At 35.5% G+C, this 22,500-nt stretch overlaps 1 protein-coding gene across 13 annotated transcripts in view; it reads right to left on the reverse strand.

Moving 5' to 3' along the window:
• LOC125041682 (dedicator of cytokinesis protein 7-like) overlaps positions 1 to 22,500 on the reverse strand; it is a 54,881-nt gene that overhangs the window by 4,870 nt on the left and 27,511 nt on the right. For 6 of the 13 annotated variants that reach the window (XM_047636859.1, XM_047636858.1, XM_047636857.1 and 3 more), the window contains 16 exons: positions 21,307 to 21,525; positions 16,268 to 16,336; positions 14,085 to 14,274; positions 10,645 to 10,838; positions 8,943 to 9,077; positions 8,349 to 8,501; positions 7,437 to 7,595; positions 6,795 to 6,900; positions 6,401 to 6,622; positions 4,607 to 4,716; positions 3,734 to 4,000; positions 3,403 to 3,583; positions 3,125 to 3,270; positions 2,078 to 2,194; positions 1,652 to 1,788; positions 1,173 to 1,316 (listed from right to left, as the gene is read on the reverse strand). In XM_047636859.1, the coding sequence (XP_047492815.1) occupies positions 1,173 to 1,316; positions 1,652 to 1,788; positions 2,078 to 2,194; positions 3,125 to 3,270; positions 3,403 to 3,583; positions 3,734 to 4,000; positions 4,607 to 4,716; positions 6,401 to 6,622; positions 6,795 to 6,900; positions 7,437 to 7,595; positions 8,349 to 8,501; positions 8,943 to 9,077; positions 10,645 to 10,838; positions 14,085 to 14,274; positions 16,268 to 16,336; positions 21,307 to 21,525 (2,549 nt within the window). The remainder of the gene's footprint in view (positions 1 to 1,172; positions 1,317 to 1,651; positions 1,789 to 2,077; positions 2,195 to 3,124; positions 3,271 to 3,402; positions 3,584 to 3,733; positions 4,001 to 4,606; positions 4,717 to 6,400; positions 6,623 to 6,794; positions 6,901 to 7,436; positions 7,596 to 8,348; positions 8,502 to 8,942; positions 9,078 to 10,644; positions 10,839 to 14,084; positions 14,275 to 16,267; positions 16,337 to 21,306; positions 21,526 to 22,500) is intronic. The other 7 variants (XM_047636866.1, XM_047636868.1, XM_047636867.1 and 4 more) reach the window with 5 other exon arrangements.

Below are 22,500 nucleotides of genomic sequence, written 5' to 3' on the forward strand. Positions count from 1 at the left end.
CAAACTATGAGAAAAAAAGCAATATGCTAAAAAATGAAGAAACACTTAGAGTGAAATTGTATTACTATGCAAAAGCCTTTCAAGTGATAAAAAAAAAACTATCATGCTAGTTGAAGATAATAGTAATCTGTTCACATAACACAACAGTAACACCTACCCTGAAGTCACCCGAATTTTGGGTGTTGAGCTTATTGTGCTGCATGCAAAGATTAGTGCTTACAATTAGTTTCCTTGTCATGCAAGATTGACATTTAAGAAAGAATAGAAATTAATAATTAGTTTTTATAACATTTCAACATCAGATATCCATGCATGTATTTGCCCAAACATCCAGATTACTCACACAGACATTGATGTCAAAAATAATAAATTCAATACATACACAAAAATCACACACACATTACCAGTCCATGCAAGAAAATTAACACATAAACCATAATTTAAATGCAATATTTTTTTTAGCTGTCATACATAAACCTAGGTTGGATTTCCCTAGACCTGCAAAAATGATAATTTACATGACTTCATCTGCCTCTTCTTCCACAAACTATCAAGAATTACCAATAATTTGTATACATATATAGTTTACAAAGTTTAGAAGCAATTTCTCTCATTTTCTGAACTGAATCTTGCTAATTTTATGAAACTAACACACATAATACCAAAAACTATAAATGCATATATCTATATTTTGACTTGCTTGCTAGCAAATACCTATGAGAGTGAAGCCTCCAGTAGTTCATATAAAAATATAAACAGATGAATTAACAAATTCCACAATCTCCTATTTTCAAAACCAAGAAAGAATAAAGACCCTCACATCAAAAAATTAAATGACTAAAACCCACTTCACAATGGATGTCATACCAAAAAATAACACAAGTTATAAAAGTGAATATATTCTATATCTATCAATATGATATACATAACTACAATTACTATTATGAGTACAGACAGTGAGATACAGTGATATCTCTTTAGCTCTTATAGTACCTGAAATCTGACAAATTTTAAAATAGTCTTTCATGAACTTCTTTCCCATACCATGCACTTATACATATTTTTAATGTAAAAAAAAAAAAAAAAAAAAAAAAAAAGAAGTAAATCAATAGGTAAATAATGATGCAACATTTTACCTTCCACTTATTCAACTCAAAATTTAGTTACTTTACCTCATTTGTCTGGTAAGATGATTGACCGTAATCATCGGTGCTAAACCTTCAATAAATCTGTTATAATTCCTCTCCAGCTCCCTGTGGTACTCCCTCATGTCAGAGCCAATCAGGGTTTTGTTACGCTTTAATGCATCGTGACATCTGGAAGAAGAAATTGCAAGAAAAACATTGATTTTTCCATTTTGGGGGCTTATAAATAAATAAATATATAAATAAATAAATAAATAAATAAATAAATAAACAAATAAATATAAATTTAATAAAAATTAAATTAAATTAAATTATTTTAATGATACTAAAAACTATTTTTCCTTTTGTTTTCTTGTACAAAAAGCACATCTCTTATTATCCTTATTACAAAAACACAAATAGTACAATCATACTAATGTTTATATTACAAAGAAAACATTCCCCATGGAGTAAGTTGACTATAAAACTAATGAAACATCATGTAACTATTCATATTAGAAACATACTTTTTGGAGAAGTCCTTGAAACAGAGTCGAAGTTTATTTTGAAGCCTGTTAGGGGGCTTCCTGCTGTCAACCAGATCTGATAGGAAAATGAGGGCAACCTCCATTGGTCCCTGATTCACTGTTGTTCCAATGCACCCCTGTAAAAAATACAATTGAATCTCATGTACTGTTCCCATCCCAAACAAAAATAACATTATCAATATGTAAGTTTTTCCTATCTTTTACAAAACTGAAATATTACAGACTAATCAACCCAGCAATCATATGCATAGAGGCCATTTAAAGAAAGCAATAAAAATTACATCACTTCAAATAAGAATGATCATGCATAAAATCTATATAATAATCAAAAGCATCATACTCCAAGTTAATATCTGAATCCACTTAAGATCTGCAAATCATGACTGACTCAATTCACTATGTTACCTGAAGCACCATCTGTAGAATCTTGTGATCTGGTGGATCTTGGTAGATGGCTGCAGATAACTCCTTTGTCTTCTTCTGTATGTCTTCAATAGCAACTTCAATTGGAGTCAACACCCACTGAAACAAGTTAATATTTATGAATAATGTATTATAGCTATACTTAATCCACTACTGTGTAAAACAAAAAAAAGGTTCCTCACTCTGGCAACTGATATTAATACAATCAATCTAAGCCACTAGTTTAATAATGGTGGTACTGAATGTTCTGTGTATCATCACAATTTTTCTTTTTTATAAATATTTCTGAATATTTTACATCTAAACCTCACGTTTGATACAGTTTAAGTTGCTTTTTAAGTTTACTTTAACAGTATTTCAGTATAATTTTCATCAAGGAAATGAAAATAATTCAAAGTAATTATCTAAACTCAAAATACAGAAGACTAATTGTCCAACCTGAAAAATTACATATTTTTCTATGATACTACTTCATCTACAAATTTTAACACTTGATACATAAATGCAGATTCAACATTCCATAACACTGTAACAAAGAAAATCCTTCACATCATAAATGTATGATCCTTTGAGACTATTGATACTGTTGCAAGATATCAATTCACTACTGTCATACTTATTAAGCACCAACTTGTTGGAAGCATCAAGTGTGTGCCAAATTAAATCTATATTGTGTCACATACATACAATATTCAAAGGCTTACTGTACTCTTTTATTTCAGGTTTCAAAGATCAATACAAGATATTTGGGGGTATTTTGAAGGAGAGAAAAAAACAAGATAATTTTTGAGGAAACATAATGACAGAGCAAATTAATAAAACTGCTGTTTTCCTAATTTTTAGATGCAATGTACAACTACTATGCATACCTGATCACTACAAATTTCACACAAGACCTTGAGAGACCCCAGAAAATATAAACATTTTATCAAAATTTTCCATTCTTTTCAGCTGCAATATTTGATATGCATAAAATAAACGTAACAGCAACACAAACACAAATAGTAATAGCCCAATTAAATAACTTACAGACATTCTGTCAACAACTTGGATCCTAGTCTTGACATATGGGAACATATGTTGTGTTGTCAGGATTGTCTTCCTCTTATATTGCTCATGAAGCTCTCCATGTGCTCTCCCATCAGGTGTGAATGGTGTTGAGAAGATGAACCGCTCTTTGGGAAGGGGATATTTTAAGAGTCAAAAAAGAATATACTCTAAAACTTTAACCAGTCAGTTATGCAAATTCTATGCTCACAGTATTTGCAAAATCAGTGTACAGTCATAAAGACAACATAATGACTTACTTATGTTGTAATTTTTCTCAAAAGAAGTAACTCTGTCCCTGTATTCATATTCATCAAAATAAGGCTCAACATAAGTGATCTGAATACAAGCTTTGTCAGAATCCAGTTTGGTGGCATCAACTGTGTTACTGTCCTTTATCATCAAAATATTTTCTGCACCAAAACGGTCACTGTAAAAGCCCTGTAAAAATATAAAGTTAATAAGTAAATTTCATCACTACAACAACCTATTATCACATACTTTACCACATTACTTTTTCAGTACTTTGAGGTATCAAAGACAGGTTCCCTTATCATTCTCCTATTGACAAAAAGAAAAATCTTCCAGTACCTCTAATCTGTGAGATATCTCAGGTAACTTAGTAAGCATAGGTTCCTTGTAGATGAACTCTTCTCCATCAAGATCACCAAACTTGGATCCATAAAATCCAACTCTGAAGTATGTTCCAAATATTCTTCTTCCCTCTAGTGCATCAATCTTTGAGAAAGCATCATGAAGTTTTGAGTATATATTTATCAGCTTCTTCCAATCTCTGTTCTTCTCAGCAATGGGAGTTAAAATCTTGTAGACCTCGTTCAAACATTCAAACATACCAGCCTGAAATAACACAAATATTATATATTACTGGTGTTTAACAGGATTTTATCTAAGGAAAATCCAGGGGTGAGGTAACAATGTGTCACAGAAAAAGTGGTTTTGCCTTCTATCTCTATTATCTCAATTTTTTTGTACAATTTCAAGACAATAAAATAAAGCAAAATGACTATGCTATGGTAAATTCATATATTGCTAGTCATAACTACCATATCCATCTTTGTACCATGGATTCATAATTGACCAATCCACTGATATAACCAGGTACCTAGCATGTATCAGAATACTTCATTGGTTAAGAATAGAATTTTCACTAAATGTTCCAACTAAACTCTCTCACAACAGCTGACATCCTATCACATCATGGTTAGACTCACTCACATCGTGATGTGAATCCAATCACAAGCTATTATTACTGTTTACATTTTTCACAGAAGCTGCCGATGTATCAACTTGTATGTTTCATGAGATGGCATGCTATCACCCAGGGACAGTGGGATACCATCATTGAGGGGTAAGGGGTAAGGTTGTGAAAGATGGATGGCAAAGTGTTTACCATATTACCAGTATAATATGAATTTCAATTGCATTAATTAATATTTTCCTTACCTGCTGCAAAGAAGAGCTTGCCTGTTCCAAAAGTCCAACTAATCCATTTTCTGTGAAGTATTTTCCTGTACATATACCTTCTTCATCTGGACTCAAAACATCATCAGACACTGTAAGGAAATTAATGAAGTATATCACTCTTGTTGTAAATCTTTCTTGTTGCAGACTGGTTCAATTAAGGACATTTTCAAAATCAGACCATTAACCACAAAAAATAAGCAAAAAATAAACTGCTGCTTCATTTAGTTTTAGTCTTTTAACTGATTAGTCATGGCACATTTACATCACATCCACAGTGTATCATGGACTTGATAATAACAATAAAAGAACTGTGGTAAATCTAACATTCTTTAACTTGATAAGGACAAGTTCAATGGGTTTACTGTTGATCTTTAATGGTTATCTAAGAGTTTAAAGTCAAGTAATTGTTTATGCGGTTTCAGATTTCTAGAAAAATATGTTTAACCCAATGGCGACGGGTCACGGCTATCGCCGTCATAACAATACGCACGATGTGAGGCGTGCGGCTGTCCGCAGCGGCGCCGCGCCAAAACGCCCCGAGGCAATGATTCGGCTTGATGGACCGATATCACGCGCTCAGAGTCGGCGCGCTGCCGCCGTTCGCCAGAGCGTAGAGTTTTTTTTTTATTTGCTATACCCGGCGCCATTGGGTTAAGTAAATTTTATAAAATAATCTAATCTATGTAATCAAGATTTTAGTTAGCATTAAAATGATACCGACACAATTTACATTGCATATATAGTAAAGGTGTCATTAGCCCATTGGATCTGGATGCTTCTCTGCCATCATGTGGTCTAAAATACAGGCACTAAGCTTATGTGAGTGAACACTCTGCCGGGCGTGCAGCTTGTAGACCAAATGAACACGTGTGCAGTGAGAAGACTCTATGCCTCCTCTTTACAATGTTATATTGTTTTTTGGCATAAATGTTTTTAGCTTCATTGCCATTTTCAAATGTCTGTCATTTTATTTGCTTTATCCAGATGGTAATAGACTTCTTTCCTTGCACAGACTCTATATCATCTCTCTAGGTTTTCTCTAACTCAGTGCAAGAATGATAATAAGAATTTTTTTGTTAATTGTGTCTTTCTTTTTTTTATAATATTCAATTTTCAGTAAAATAATATGTGCCACCAGTCACAGCAGCAGGAATAGGATCCTCAACATGGATGCAGTATCATTCCTGAAACCAGTGCTGTTCCAGTCATGGCTCATGGACATTACATTCCAAACTCAATTACCGATGGAAATAAGGCAAAAGCCCCTTCCTAGATGCCAAATGAGTCTAATCATCCTCCAAGATCGTTAAGCACTGGTGCTAGTTTTTCCCGTCACCCTAGCCTTCAGCCAAAGTCTTCATGCCGGCAAGTTCATGTCACCCTGGCCCACAGCCAAATTTTCCCAAGAGAGCATGTTTGCGTCACCCACCCCTCAAGCCAAATTTTTTTCATGGCAAGATGGTCACATCATCCAGATCATTGGGGTTAAAAACTAAGTCACAATTTTACATTTTGAAATAGCCGACATCCTATCACACAATTGGACTGTCACTCATGCTGGGATGATGTCTCATTACATCATGCACAGTTAAGTTTGTGCATACCAAACAATTGTTTTGTTTTTGTTCAAATGTTGACTTAAAGCCTCTTTTTAGCCTCTTACCTAACCAATCCTTTTTGTTGCAGCAAGAAGGGCACTACCTGATCCCTTTTTCTACTATATAAATTAAATGAAATATTGTATGATGAAAATTTCTAGTCTTGAGTCATTACCTGCACTTTCCTCTAATACATTTGGTGAAAGTTTGCAGAAGGTAACAGCTCCAGTGGGAAGGTGAGGACAATCCTCCAACATGTATAGGTATTCCGACACAAGAGCTGCACTGTGGATCAGGCACATGGCAGCTTCAGCATGCTGAACTCTCTCACTGTGCTTCTGAGCCATGCTAGCTAACCAGGTCAACCGCAGGTCTGGGGAGTTTTGGTAGCCTCGAGCTATGTAAAAGAAAAAATCCATTTAGTAGTATTGAATAGATTGACACAAATTGTCACAATCTGATAGATTGACACAAATTGTCACAATCTGAAAGTGGTGTAAACTTTGACATACATCTATAATATAGCAATTACTATCATCATCATTATTTTCAATGCCCATGATAATTACCTATTCTATACATCAAGTCAAGCAGCATTTCAGGATCCTCTTGATACTCTTTCATCTTGACAGTATCAGACAAGATCATATGCAAGTTGAACACTAAATCTCGCACCTGTGGAAGATAAATATTTCATGTAGCATTAAAAAAATTAGCAAGTAACTGCTTTTGCATAATTACCTATGTAAAGATAATTAATCTGTAAAATTAACTTGTTTGTTCCAACAACCTTTCATCACAAAAATAACCATAGCAATATCACACAAAGTAAGTACATAGCTGTTACATTACTTAGGCAAATATGAGACAGTAAAAAAAATAAACTGAATGAATTTATCTATCCTTTAGTCTAACCCTGATAATCATTCATTAAAAATCTCCATCTCAACAAGAACCAGCATACAAATCAGTAAAATATGAAAACAAAAATTCTAACATTAATTGGCTTCTGGAATTACAGCTTATAAAACTATTTCTTACTTACAAACTTTCCTTTGAGATGCACCAAACTGTTACTCATAAAAAATATTAAACTGACAATTCAGCCCATTTGAAAGAACTCAACATTTGAAATTTCCAGTTAAGCCAATTACATTAAGTCTCATGAAGAAGAAAAACAAACAAATAAATAAATAAAATAGTCGTCAAACCTGTTCAGGGAAAGAAGTATCTTGCAGGTCAGCATCTTCCTCTGCATAAGTAAGGATGGTCTTCAAGGAACGGCGGAGATAAGCCTCATTGAAGGTCTGAGAGGTGCCCACAAGCGAACTCAAAGACATAGTAACCTGCATTTTTACTCGAGCAAAGTTCTGTAAAAGGATAATATAAATTGGTGTACTTTTGACATTTTAGACTTATTGCACGTTTTGTAAGATATACATAAAACGATTCTAGTAATCATGGTATAAAATAATAGAAAAGTAAGATGACACTTTATTCCATTGTTTTCTTTTCTAAAAAAGCAGCACACTGTAAAAACATTAATCCTGATAAGTCAATAATCAGTGGCATTTTTGACTCTTGTCTCTATCATATGCCAAATCATGGGGATTCATTTATTCATTTATTGAACATTTTCTGCCTCGTTAACATCTAAAGTCAACAGCAGTGTATACAAAATATAGCGATAGGGTGGGGCTTGGGGGTGAAGCTCCCAGGTACGGAAGTTTTTTGTGGATTTCCAGAATGGTTAATGATTAAAACAAATAAATGTGCCAGACATCAAAGGTCCTATAGCATTTTGATAAAGTCCTGTGGCAAAAAGGGTAAAAATGAGTTAATTTAAGTGAACAGAAGAAGGGGATGAAGAAAAGAATGAAAATGGAAAGAGAAGAAAAGACCATGCAAAATTAGTTGAGGTAAGGGATGAGGTCCAAGGTAGGGATGATCCCCTACATTGGACCTCAGTCTCCATCTCCTAAGCCCCCTCCACTACAACAATGAGGAAGGGATGGGGGGGGGGGGGATTGTCAGGCCAAAAACTTGGCTATAATGTCTTCCCACCCACAGAGAAGAGGTTAAAAATCAATATAGGCATTTTAAACACCCCTCAAGATACTTACATTGCCAATCTCGAAATTATGCCTCATGAGTAGGTATAGAGATGCAGCAGCATGGGATCGTATTGTGCAGATGCAAGAGGAGCAGTGCTTCAGAAGCTGCAGGCACAAGTCTGCACATTGCTCGGTTTCCTCATCAAACAGTAGCCCAGGGAACTATAAATTTTTAAAAAATTAAATAATAAGAGATAAGAACAGTAGTAAATGTGTTAAAATCTAAACTATATATAATAAATTAAAACAAATCATAGTACTTAAGGGTTTACTGTAAATATTTAAATTATTAGATTCATTTTCTCAAACAATCTCACTGATTAGCTATACTAACTAATGAAAATTGCAAAATGCTGATTACAATATTTTTTAATAATTAAGATTTTTTGAATTTGGTTTGCTTTTCTGTCATTTCCCTCGTTCCTGAATCACACTGCAATAACTAGTAAGATGCTTCTACATATTGCAAAGACCTGATGCTAATGACCTGATTTCTAATAATTCATTCTGTTGTTATCCTTATAATGCATCACTCTAAAAAAAAAAAAAAAATATTAATATACACTGCCTCCACAACCCAATTTTAAAACCTTTACAACAAACCTTGGCAACAAGAGCTCGCTGTGTGTTGAACATATTTGTCAATGATGTAGTTGACTGGTTTGAAGCAAGAGCATGAAGCAGTACCCTGAACACCACACTCAGCAGTCCTTGGAGGTGATCTGCATTTGTGACCACCTGCAAAATACAAGAGAAAGTGAATTACACTGCTCACAATGTCACTGTGTAATATATAATTTGCTAAAAAGATGAAGAGATTGAGAAGTCAAGGAAAGTTGGATGCATAAACACTGGCAATCCAGGTTGAAATTTAAGCTCAATATTTTCTTTTTCTTTATTAACCTGTTACTAACAGGTCACGTGTACAAGCGTCATAACATACCGCTTGGTCTGTGGAAGGTAAAGGAAGGGAAGGAGAGAGGGAAGAGGAAGGAGAGAGGGAAGAGGAAGGAGAGAGGGAAGAGGAAGGAGAGAGGGAAGAGGAAGGAGAGAGGGAAGAGGAAGGAGAGAGGGAAGAGGAAGGAGAGAGGGAAGAGGAAGGAGAGAGGGAAGAGGAAGGAGAGAGGGAAGAGGAAGGAGAGAGGGAAGAGGAAGGAGAGAGGGAAGAGGAAGGAGAGAGGGAAGAGGAAGGAGAGAGGGAAGAGGAAGGAGAGAGGGAAGAGGAAGGAGAGAGGGAAGAGGAAGGAGAGAGGGAAGAGGAAGGAGAGAGGGAAGAGGAAGGAGAGAGGGAAGAGGAAGGAGAGAGGGAAGAGGAAGGAGAGAGGGAAGAGGAAGGAGAGAGGGAAGAGGAAGGAGAGAGGGAAGAGGAAGGAGAGAGGGAAGAGGAAGGAGAGAGGGAAGAGGAAGGAGAGAGGGAAGAGGAAGGAGAGAGGGAAGAGGAAGGAGAGAGGGAAGAGGAAGGAGAGAGGGAAGAGGAAGGAGAGAGGGAAGAGGAAGGAGAGAGGGAAGAGGAAGGAGAGAGGGAAGAGGAAGGAGAGAGGGAAGAGGAAGGAGAGAGGGAAGAGGAAGGAGAGAGGGAAGAGGAAGGAGAGAGGGAAGAGGAAGGAGAGAGGGAAGAGGAAGGAGAGAGGGAAGAGGAAGGAGAGAGGGAAGAGGAAGGAGAGAGGGAAGAGGAGGGAGAGAGGGAAGAGGAGGGAGAGAGGGAAGAGGAGGGAGAGAGGGAAGAGGAGGGAGAGAGGGAAGAGGAGGGAGAGAGGGAAGAGGAGGGAGAGAGGGAAGAGGAGGGAGAGAGGGAAGAGGAGGGAGAGAGGGAAGAGGAGGGAGAGAGGGAAGAGGAGGGAGAGAGGGAAGAGGAGGGAGAGAGGGAAGAGGAGGGAGAGAGGGAAGAGGAGGGCGAGAGGGAAGAGGAGGGTGAGAGGAAGAGGAGGGCGAGAGGAAGAGGAGGGCGAGAGGAAGAGGAGGGCGAGAGGAAGAGGAGGGCGAGAGGAAGAGGAGGGTGAGAGGAAGAGGAGGGTGAGAGGAAGAGGAGGAGGAGGAGGAGGAGGAGGAGGAGGAGGAGGAGGAGAGAGGGAGAGGAGGAGAGAGGAGGAGGAGGAGGGAAGAGGAGGAAGAGGAAGAGGAAGAGGAAGAGGAAGAGGAGGAGGAGGAGGAGGAGGAGGAGGAGGAGGAGGAGGAGGAGGAGGAGGAGGAGGAGGAGGAGGAGGAGGAGGAGGAGGAGGAGGAGGAGAGGAGGATGAGGAAGAGGAGGATGAGGGGGAGAAAATGAGTGATTGAGGAAGACAGACTAATTCTTTCTACATTTTACCTGTACAATGTTCTCCAAAGTATCGAGAATTATCATATTAGCTTCACTCGCCAGATGGCCCTCAACTTGTGATTCCTGTTCTAACTCTTGATGAGTCGACCGTTCTGTATCCTGCTGTTGGTGGCGCCAGGGGAATGTCTCCTTGCGCCAACGGAGTCGCTCACCAGTTCCAGAAGGCGACGGTGGGTTGCGTTCTGTTGAGTTGATTAAAACCACTGAGTACAGAAATCAACTCCCTTACATGAATTGAATGCACTGCTTACTTTGACAAACTACATATATAATTTCATGAACTTCATTGTACATAGCATGAACAATATACACTAAGGAATGGATCTTACAAAGAGTGAGATATTGAAAGAGAATTAGTAAATGCACTGTAATCTCTCAAAATTTTAAAGTTTAATTATAACATGGAGGTATCTTTACTGTTATATAATTATAAGTATCTAATAAAATTATACACATTTTTTCCTGTTAGACATTTTAATTCATTGCTGCTGGGTAATCACACTGTCTACTTTAGTTTTCTTTGTGAATTTTCTTTGCAGATAAATGGCTACAAGTGCTCAGCCACCAAGGAGCCTATTAGTAGGTTCATGTGCCCTGACTTCCCCTTTCCATGATTTAAAAAAAAAATATATATATATATATATTTTTTTTAATACTAATCAGCAAGTCCATATCAATGTTATTTTCATCACTGATGTTATGTTTATTATAATGTTATTAACAATACTAATAGCAATAAACAAATTAGATTCTTTTTGAAAATCAAGAAAAATAATAATCAGATGAGATAGATAGATCAAGTAAACAACTCCTTTGTGATTGAGCATTTGAGGAGCCACTGACATTAAAAGACAATCAATAAACAAAAAAAACAACACAGTGGACATGGCATGTATTTTTGCCATCCTGGCATTAGAGGGTTAAGCTATAATGATGGTCATTATCATCACCGCCACCACCACCATACCAGTGATAATAACAATAAATAATGACAATGATTAATAACAAAACATGAAGATAAAATGGTCAAGATTTTTTGTCATAAATTATTAATTACTACATATATATATATCAAGTTGATTTATTTCAATATCAAAATCAATATAAAACAAAAATACATGCTGCAAATCTATTTACACTTGTAGGGTTATTATAACAAATGTTAAAAAAAAAAGAAGGTATTAAACTTAACTTCAGTAAGGACATAAAAGTAGCCTTAACATAATATCCTACTGGTTATTTCCTAATATCAGTTCCATGAAGTCTGGAGGTTTCATTCATACCTAAAGCAATACGGTTTTGTGCACGAATTTCAAAATTCTAAATCAAAATTTAAAAAAAGGAATGGTAATGAAATTAAATTTGTTGTACATTAGCCTGAAAATAGTATTTACTTGACTTTTAAGGTTTTTTTTCTTATGACTTTATTTTTATGGTTTATTCCTTAATTATGGTTAAGATAGTGGTCTTCATTTGATCATATTCTAATCAAAAAAATTATGCAATAATAATTACAAATAAAATAAAAATAAAAATATTATCATCATAAACCAGTAATGTTTATAGAAGTTACAATCAACATCTCATATATCTTTTTCTTTTGAGAGGGAACAGTAAGCTTTTATCGTGATAATATAGGTAGCAAATACAGAGTAAATTACAGAATAGTCCATCCTACATCTTGAAAGATTTCAGTCCTCTTCATACTTTTCTCAGATGTTTTCAAAGTAGCGTTTGAAAAATAAGTCAGAACTAGACTACTTTTCAATCAATCAATCATAGCTATCATTTATAATGGACCATAAATTATGCATTCATTTAAACTACAAAATATCAATATCAAGTGCTCCCATCATTGTTGAGCTAATTAATATGACTTGTACTGAATTGAAAATAATGAAAAATTTTATGCAAAAATTAACATCTCTTAAACAGCACACATGCAAAAAGCTCTTGTGGGAATATGCTGATATTTCATCTTTTATTTACTCTCATTCACAGTGCTTTTATGTTCTAAAAATAAAGACCATGCAAAAGGATTAATTACTTATTGTCATGAACATAAGCATAGTTTTCTTAAGCAAATATTTTTTAAGGAATAGTCTATATTTTCTTTAAAACAGTTTTTAGTTAGAGGTCCAGACTGATAAAAGTAAGTCCTTTTTCTGTAAACTCTAATTACAAGATATAAATAAATACAACCTAAAAGAAAAGCGAAACTAAGTGATGCATGGCCATTTTGAGCAATTCTTTTTGCACATCTAGTTTAGCAATTTTCATATATACAATTAACGATCCAACTAGTTTTTATGCTAATTAAATTACCCATCACAATCTGCTTTTCAATTTATCCCCAATGGTTTAACAGAAAACCTACTTGCATTGCAGATACTGGTCAGTTGTTACAGTGGAATCTACCACTATTATTATATTCCTCTCCCTCATCTTTTTTATCCCCTTTGTTTTATATGTGTATTAAAAATATTCAATGAAAATAAATATCTGAAAATCTTTTGTACCTCCATCTAAACAGTTTTACAAAATAAAAGTTAAATACAATTCAGATATACAGAAACACTATAAAAATAAGAACATAAAATCAACAAAATAACATCTTGTAAAGTAGAGTGGAAACTGCTATTTGTATGAACAGCAAGAGAAGAAAAAATAAACAAAATTTACATTTTTGGTAAATCAAAATTTAAAAAACCTTCTGAAACTAAGCACTGACACTGAAATGAAAAGCTCATCATAAAATAACCACCAACATCTTCAGTTTCTTCAATCATGATCAAGTTCATTATATACAAGCTCAACTATGTCACAAGTTCTATCTTCTGAGCAACTTTAAAGAGGGCCACATGAACTGCAACTTAACACATCGAAGGCATTTGCAATAACATAGCTTTATGTGAACTTTGGTCATGGAAACCAGGCATTATTTGAAACAACAGAAAAAAGACAAAAATAAAAAGAGACACAGGAAATATCTTAATATGTAACAAGTGTAACTATCTCACTAAAGAAATGATGTGTAACTAAGAAAAGAACCAGAATAAAAGAAGCTCTGGAAAAAAAATTGTTCATTTATGCAAAACAGAAAGAGTGTGAGGAAAGGCCATCAAAAAATGCATTCCGTCATTTCTTTGAAATTGAATGTATATATGAAACAATAAAAAATTCATGTATTCCAAATCAGAAACTGTGCCTTAACCTACAACTTATCTACACTACAAGAAATCTTCCTCCAGACCCCAAGCCAGAGAGTGGGGGTTGTGAGAATGTTAGCAGTGCGAGCCATGGAGTTATGTACAACCCCTGGTAAAGTGCACAGGCAGCAGACACAGCCACAACATTGCTGGGTTGAAGGGTTGAGCAGTTGATTGAACGAGTGAGTATATCACTGATCTGCTGCATGCGACACAAACCTGCTCCCTGGATGTAGAACTGTGATAATCCAACAACATGAGGGGTGTTGGAAGGAGTGTTACCTCGACGTCGGAGCATCATTTCCGAACGTGCAGAATTCTGACCCATGATGGCTTCTTCCAAACGGCTCTTCATGTCTGCTTTGCATCGAAGACTTGGCCCTCCACCTCGAAGGGAGATCTTCTTTCCCTGTAGAATATTTGTTGGTTAAGTAAATGTATGTTTTACATATCAAATCTTGGGCATGACGTAAAATCTAGTGACCATTTGCTTTTAAAAAAGAAGAGTTAAACATAAAATTAAAAATATATGATGTTCAGACTAAGGTGGTGTAATGAGATGTTTATTCACAGCTTCATGACAAATATAAATACTAAATATTTATTCCAAACAGATATTCTGCAGTTTATTTACTAGTATAGTTTATCTCACTGTTTGATATATATCTCATTTCATTCCTTTGAATAAAACATCATCCTAAATAACTTATTCTGTATTCTCACTTCACTACCACCTTCTTCAAAAATTATCTAAATGTACATCTAGTACCAACAACTCTTTTAATATATTAACCAGTATGCAGATGTCCTCATTAACTAAAGTAAAAAAAAAAAAAAAAAAAAAAGTCATCAAAAGTTATTTTTTTCCCCCAGTGTGCAAAAATAAAAGAAAATATTCACAATGACCAAAACCAGTTTCAAACAACCAAAACGCACAAGAAACAACCAGAAAATATAAACCACAAAACATGTATATACTATATCTATCCCGTTTTCCTCCAAAGATATACAACTTTCTTCCATCAAAATTATTAAAATTAAAATGTTTGCCGAGTTTTTCAAAAACCCAATTTGTGCCCCTTAAGGTAAAACAATTGCCTAAGCAGCTGTTTTGTTAAATAAAAACATCCATTTGCTGGTTTCTTTAACCCCCGTCTTTACTGGCTCTTGAGCTCTTCTGAAAGTATATCTTCTCATACTTTCACTTATCACCATCTGGACAGAAAGGTTACTAAAAAAGTTTTCTTATGATAATTTCTCAGAAGAGGAGGCACCCAAGTTTTCACTGATGCTATGCAATGCAAATTATTCCAACCTATGACAACACATAGTCTTATATGCTAGTTCATGCATGAAGCCATAATAGTCAACTAAAGAAAAATACACTCAATCTAAAAGGGAATCCCTTACTCATTTCATAAAAAAAAAAACAGATCTTTACAACTGGTCACCACATTCCTTTTAATCACTGCTAGTTTATTTTAGCACCTTCTTTACAAGTGATAATAATATGCAAGAATTCAATGACATCAACAAGTGGTCATTAACTGACTAAATATCAAAAACTCAACTAGTCTCAGTGGTCAAAGGGAATACTGGAGGTTTATTTAAAATAAATAAATGCAAGTGTATAAGTTAATACAAACAGTGAAAAAAAGACTAGAAGCAACAATGATGATTTTGCTAAAATATTCAGTCTGACTTCTCTAATACTGAAAGATAAATCTCAGAAAACCAAAACAAGTACCAACTGGAAAGGTCTTTCATAGAGAGAGTAACTTTAGTCAATTCAGCATAAAATTTTCTTTTTATGATTGGATTCAGATCATTTAAACTAATGAATGCAATCCCTGACCACTAAAACAATGTACATTTGTTGGGCCACAATAACAACTGACAATTAACATTCAAATTAAGAAATCTTGGATGAGAAGCACTGGTAAAATCACACAATAAAATCTAAGCCTTATCTGCATCTTCTAATAAGTGTAAGGTGTGTTGGACAAATTTTAAGCAAGTGAATTTCAATTGATATATGGAGATTTAGTTAGAACCATGGCTTTACCTAATATATGCCAAGGTGGTACAGACATGGGGGGCAAGAAGAATTGTGTAGGTAAGAATAAGATTATCAAAATATAAATGTGCTTGTGTGTGTACATGAAGATTTAAACATGGGTGTTAGTGGGATCATGAATCATAAATAAGGTATAAAATTAACATACTTCTCACCAGGATTTCTCCAGAGACAATGCAAACAGAAAATTTTTAGGGCCTGTAGATGTAAACTCAAGTCTGAGCTAATCAGTGAAGACTGAAGAAGTAAGGAATATGACAGTGTGCAGAAAACAACTGTACATTACGAGTTCACATTTCAAGCATAGAACAATTCGCATATATACATGGGATTGCTGATGAAGATCGCAGATCTTTGTAGGACTATGTGCCAGCTGAACAAAGTCTGAAGAATTCTGGAATGGACACAAGAGCAGAAAAGAGAAATAAATGATGCTTCCTTGATAATTTTTAACTTTCTGAAAATGGCAGTTTACAAAATTGTAAACACTTTTTCCCAAACATTAAATGACTGCCTTCCTGAATGGATCTCTGTGTCATAAAGAAAAAAATCAATTGATAATATCTGGCACATTTTATTTCTAAATTGTCATCTACCAGCAGTAACAGAATATATAGGCAACAGCTGTAATAATCTGCCCTGCCCTTAGTAGCTAGTAACTATACACAATAAATGAGCTTGTATATTCAATAACATTATATAGTCTTTGTTTTCATTTGTTTTAACTTTTTGTTTCAATACTGAAGCTTTATCATTATATTATCAAATGTTATTTGTAAATTGTTAGAGTATATTATAAAGTTTCTACAATTTTCACATGCTGCATATGCACCTACACTCTCTGGAAACCAAACTTTGTAACCTATATGACAAGCATGTAAAATGAAGGCTTCACTCCCTACATTCAAGGCATATTCTTCATTCTACACATTCCTGGTTAAATGCAGCCATGGACATGATTCATGAATCCATGTAAAAATGACTAATGCAGAGTTAATAGAAAGAAGAAACCAAATACAAAGCATCACACATATTTACAAAAACTTGTTATCATACAGATTTACACCTCTGATATGGGATTCAGATTCTTTAAAAATCAGTCAACTTTTGACAATTGTATTTAGTTGCATTATTCTAACACTAAGAGGAGAAAAGAATATCTTGTTGCAAGCAATATACATTCCCTCATTTCTTCCTCCATCACCATTCAATCAACTAGGTTCTTGTCAATGTATATACAGCAAAGTGTCATTTATTTGCAGAGCCTTGAGAAAATGCAGTTTACTATACAGAAAGACTATATCATATGTCTATATATATGTCAAAACATATGTTTTCTATATCCTGCTGCTTGATTCTATACTATACTAGTCTTACAGCATAACTCAATTCAAGAAGCACTTATCATGCATGTGCAGAAATACAACTAGCATAGAGCAAAGTCCAACTATTTTTAAGCTGGCATTTGCATATTATGTGCAATACTTTTTGAAGTTTATTTGCCATGAGTGGATAACTCCAAACTAACAACAAAAGCAAAAAATAATGTGGGCCTCTCCCAACTATGAAAGACAATTTACTTATTTCTGGGTGTACACTATGCATTCTTTTAAATAAAAAGATCTTTATATATCTAAAGGCTAAAATCTGAAGGTCAGAAACATTAGGCCACCCTGGTCAGACTACACCTTGTATGGCAAGGACTAAGAATTAGTGTGATCACCTTTTGGACTTCCTTGGCCCTATTTTCTTTCTCTCACAGTTCAAGGAAATAAGAGTAAAATGATGAAAAAAATTATCTTCACCTAAATTTAACATTACATCAATGATAACCATAGCATAAACAGATCTGAGATTGCAAATTCTTTGTACTCTATTAATAGCATTAGAAAAAAATGTAGAAAACTATATTGGGAAGGCCTACTGACATAGCACTCATGGAGGCATCAGACTGTGAAAACAAAATTCACAAAATACAACTCCAATGGATAATGCAATTACCCAGCACCAATGCACCATCCCTCACATGAGGTCTATAAGTTTATAGAATAGCTCTTGGGAGCCATTTAATCCACTGGATCCAGGTGCTTCATGGCAATCACATGGCCCAAAATACAGGCATTGGTGTATGTAAGTGGCTTCTCTGATGGGTGTGCAACTTGTAAGGCGAGTGCACGCAAGCACTCATGCGCAATGACAAGACTCTATGCCTCCCTTTTGCAATGTTATTTTCTTTTTATGCACAAAGTTTTGAGCTTTTTCACCATTTTCCAATGTCTATGTTTGTCATTTGATTTGCTTTATCTAGATGGTAATAGACTGTTTTCCTTGCACAGACTCCACATTATCTCTTTACATAGTCAGCAAATTCAGTGCAAGAATAATAATAAAAAGTAACATTTGGTTATTTGTCTTTTTTTTTCTTAACATTCAATTTTCTGTAACATAAGCTGCACTGCCAGTCACAGGAATAGGATGCTGAGAATGGAAATGGCTTCCTCCCTGGAGCCAGTGCTCTTCCAGTCATGGCTCACAGACCCTACACATTCCACATTTCTCATAGATGGGACTAATGTAAAAGTCCATTTCTAAATGCCAAATGAGTCTAATTACCCTCAAAAAGTTTTGAGCACTTGTTATGAGTCTTTCCTGACACCACAGCCATCAGATGAAATGCTCACAACAGCAAGCTTGCATCACCCCGGCCCACAGCCAGATTTTCCCATGACAGCATGTTCGTGCTACCTGCCCCTTAAGCCAATTTTTTTCATGATGTGATGGTCACATCATTCTGATCATAGAGGTTATATAGGGTGTGCATTTAGAATGTTTTTGTCTCAGATTGTGAATCTTTGAGGATACACCATTATCCCATCCACTAACCCCCAGCAGCCCCCTTACATATTCCCCATAGCAGCTGGTACAAAAAATACCAATTTTCTATGTAAATTACCTGGATTCATGGGAAAACTATGGTGACTTTGAAAAGTTATATCAGTTATTTTCTGACATTTTGACCAAACTTTTAGCAAAAGGTGTAGAAAACTACATTCTGCAAATTGAGAACCCCTCTTTTGATATTTATGTTTAGTTTTTAACTCTTCATGCACAGTCTGAGGGTTCATAACCCAGATGGCAAAAATATTTATCATGTCCACTTTAATTTTAGGTCATTGATTGTATTACACAGAGCTGGCTCCACGAGTACTTAGTCAGCAAGGAGTCAATCATTAGACCTACGTATTTCACCTGTTTCCCTTTTTCCTTAATTTTCAGATCATTCTTATTGTTATTAGTATTCTAATAATATTATAATAATCATAATGTTAATAATAATAAAAATAATTATACAGTCACTTGGGCCTACTAATTAACTCCTTGTTGGTTCAGCACTTCTGGAACCATCTGTTTTACAACAAAATTCACAATAAACTATAGTGGATAGTACAAAATACCCAGGCGAATAGGTTAATAAAGGATCGAATACATAACACACAGGATGTCTTCCACAAACCTAAATTGACAAACTGAAAAACAAAATGATACACTTTTGAAACATAAAAACATAATGTTTCTTCACTTTACTACTAATAAAGTTCATGCTTCAAAATATATAACTAATTATGATAAGAGACTCATTTCATACCATATAATAGCACTACATAACATAACTATTTCAGTTACAATTAATAATCTGGTGTAATGACATAAGTTTGGAAAAATACCGGCTTAGTTTTCTTTTCATGGAAACATTTTTAAAACACATCCCACCTGTCACATGTTTTATATCTGAAAATCAAATTAACATTCTTTCCTTTGCAGAACTTTTTTCACTTCTTAAAAAGCAAACTCACATATAAAATGATTCCCTCAGTTATTATCCTAAACTAAATACTGATTCTGAGACTTGTCCAAACCCCTTCAAACCCCTTCACTCTATTAGCCAATCATACCCTACCTATCTAACGGGGAGAGAAAATTCAGTTTAATTTGACAAAATTTTCATATTGCTCTGTGGCACCCCAAAAAGTATCCTGCGGCCCCCTGGGTCAGGAACCCCTGAACAGTATTACCCAATCATACCCTGCTTGCAGAGGGCTGACCTGGCCATCCGAGAGTAATAATAATTGATTATTCATCACTATTCTGGGATTCCCAACCGTAGGGGCTATGGCCCCAGGGGTGGCAAGGGGGTACTTTCAAGGGGGCCACGAACCAATACGAAAAATGTGTTGTCAAATTAAAATGAATTTTCATTCACAAGTGAATCTGAAAAGTTGACAGACACTGAAAGGGGCCATGGAGCTTATTACAATTGATCGGAGGACACGGAATGGAAAAAGTTGGGAAACAACGTGTTAGTTGGAGGGAAAGAGTTTGAAGAGCTCTGGACGTGAGAGTGAGTGAGTGAGGGAAGGGAAGGAGAGAGGGAAGGGAAGGAGAGAGGGAAGGGAAGGAGAGAGGGAAGGGAAGGAGAGAGGGAAGGGAAGGAGAGAGGGAAGGGAAGGAGAGAGGGAAGGGAAGGAGAGAGGGAAGGGAAGGAGAGAGGGAAGGGAAGGAGAGAGGGAAGGGAAGGAGAGAGGGAAGGGAAGGAGAGAGGGAAGGGAAGGAGAGAGGGAAGGGAAGGAGAGAGGGAAGGGAAGGAGAGAGGGAAGGGAAGAAGAGAGGGAAGGGAAGAAGAGAGGGAAGGGAAGAAGAGAGGGAGTGAGTGAGTTAACAAGTGAGTATGTGAGAGTTTGATTCCATTTGTTACAATGGATATTCTTGGTGTGACATAGTGTCTGTTTTATTTTGAAGAAAGAGAGAAAGGAAGGAAAGGAAGGAAGAAAGAGAGAAAGGAAGAGAGAAAGGGAGAAAGGGAGAAAGGGAGAAAGGGAGAAAGGGAGAAAGAAAGAAAGAAAGAAAGAAAGAAAGAAAGAAAGAAAGAAAGAAAGAAAGAAAGAAAGAAAGAAAGAAAGAAAGAAAGAAAGAAAGAAAGAAAGAAAGAAAGAAAGAAAGAAAGAAAGGAAGAAAGAAAGAAAGGAAGAAAGAAAGGAAGAAAGAGAGAAAGTAAGAAAGAAAGAAAGAAAGAAAGAAAGAAAGAAAGAAAGAAAGAAAGAAAGAAAGAAAGAAAGAAAGAAAGAAAGAAAGAAAGAAGAAAGAAAGAAAGAAAGAAAGAAAGAAAGAAAGAAAGAAAGAAAGAAAGAAAGAAGAAGAAAGAAAGAAGAGAGGAAGAAAGAGAGGAAGAAAGAAAAAAAGAAAGAAAAAGAGGAAGAAAGAAAGAAAGAAAGAAAACCAATCTCTTCTCAACTTTCCTCCAGCACCAATGCCTTTGAACCAGTACTAAAGCAAAATCTGCAACACATCTAAAACCCAGATGGCTACCTGAACAACACCGAAGTGCTCCTGACTATGAGACACAGGAGGTAATGGAGGCCGTCCTTCATTAATGGTCTGTGTTGTAGAATCTTCTGATGTGGTGCGCCCGACTGCTGGGTGGTGGTGGTGGTGGGCGACGTTGGCAGTGGCAGAGAGGGGTTGGGAAGCAGTAGCTGCATTAGCAACTTCCAGGGGTTCCTCTCCATACACTAAGTAGCTCGCACCCTGGGTGGTGGTTAGGATATGCTGCTTTCTGCCATCATTGCATACTACAGGCAAATACATGCACTCTCTCACACATACACACACACACACACACAAATTAATTTCAATTATATAAATCAACTACAAATATGATGACAAAGCTTGTATGCTTTTTATGTTTTGAAAATAAAAAAAAAAGTAAAGGGAGAGGGAGAAGGAGAGGGAGAGAGTTGTAGAGAGAATTTTTTTTTCATCTACACATTAATAACTATTTTAATATGAGAGTCACCTGTGACATCTATTTATTTACTGCACCATGTAAATTTTTTTGGGATTCTCTTATCATCCACCAGCTTTATTCTGTTCAACCTCAACAGCAATACATTCTCTTACTACTACTAGTTTAGCAAGTCTGGTCTAGTCTGGACCAAAATAATCCACCCCAAACTATCAAGGTATCATTTCACTTTTCCAGTGCAGTGGGACCACACACTATCAAACTGCTTACAATTATAAATAGCCCATTGCAGTCAAGTTAGTAATGCAAAATGTGTCTTTGTTTAAAGCGGGTCTTAAGGGCATGTGCCCTGCAGCGCAGACCTATGAAGTTAAAAAACACGTTTCTGAACAGGACTGATGTATATGACAAGGGAAATCATAATCTTGTCACATAGGACAATCAGTACCTAATTAATCAGGGTGACTACAAGGAAAAATAACTGACAAATGTGTGTAAAATACAGTTTTCATATTATTTCTCTAACAATTATTTTCTAATAAGAAAACAGATATTATTTACCAAATATTCTTTGTAGTTTTACAAACTGAATGTTTAACTTTCTCTTTTTAATAATTATCTTCACTATGATTATCAGAAATTAGCTAATCTTGGAAACTGCATAAAATAAACTTACTCCCAGGTTTAGCAAAAGACAGAAAAATCCTCACACATGAGGAATTTAGATAAAAGGATCCTTTCATTACATTAAATTTGGC

Source organism: Penaeus chinensis, chromosome 31 (assembly GCF_019202785.1).
Source record: "Penaeus chinensis breed Huanghai No. 1 chromosome 31, ASM1920278v2, whole genome shotgun sequence".
Taxonomy (NCBI): domain Eukaryota; kingdom Metazoa; phylum Arthropoda; class Malacostraca; order Decapoda; family Penaeidae; genus Penaeus; species Penaeus chinensis.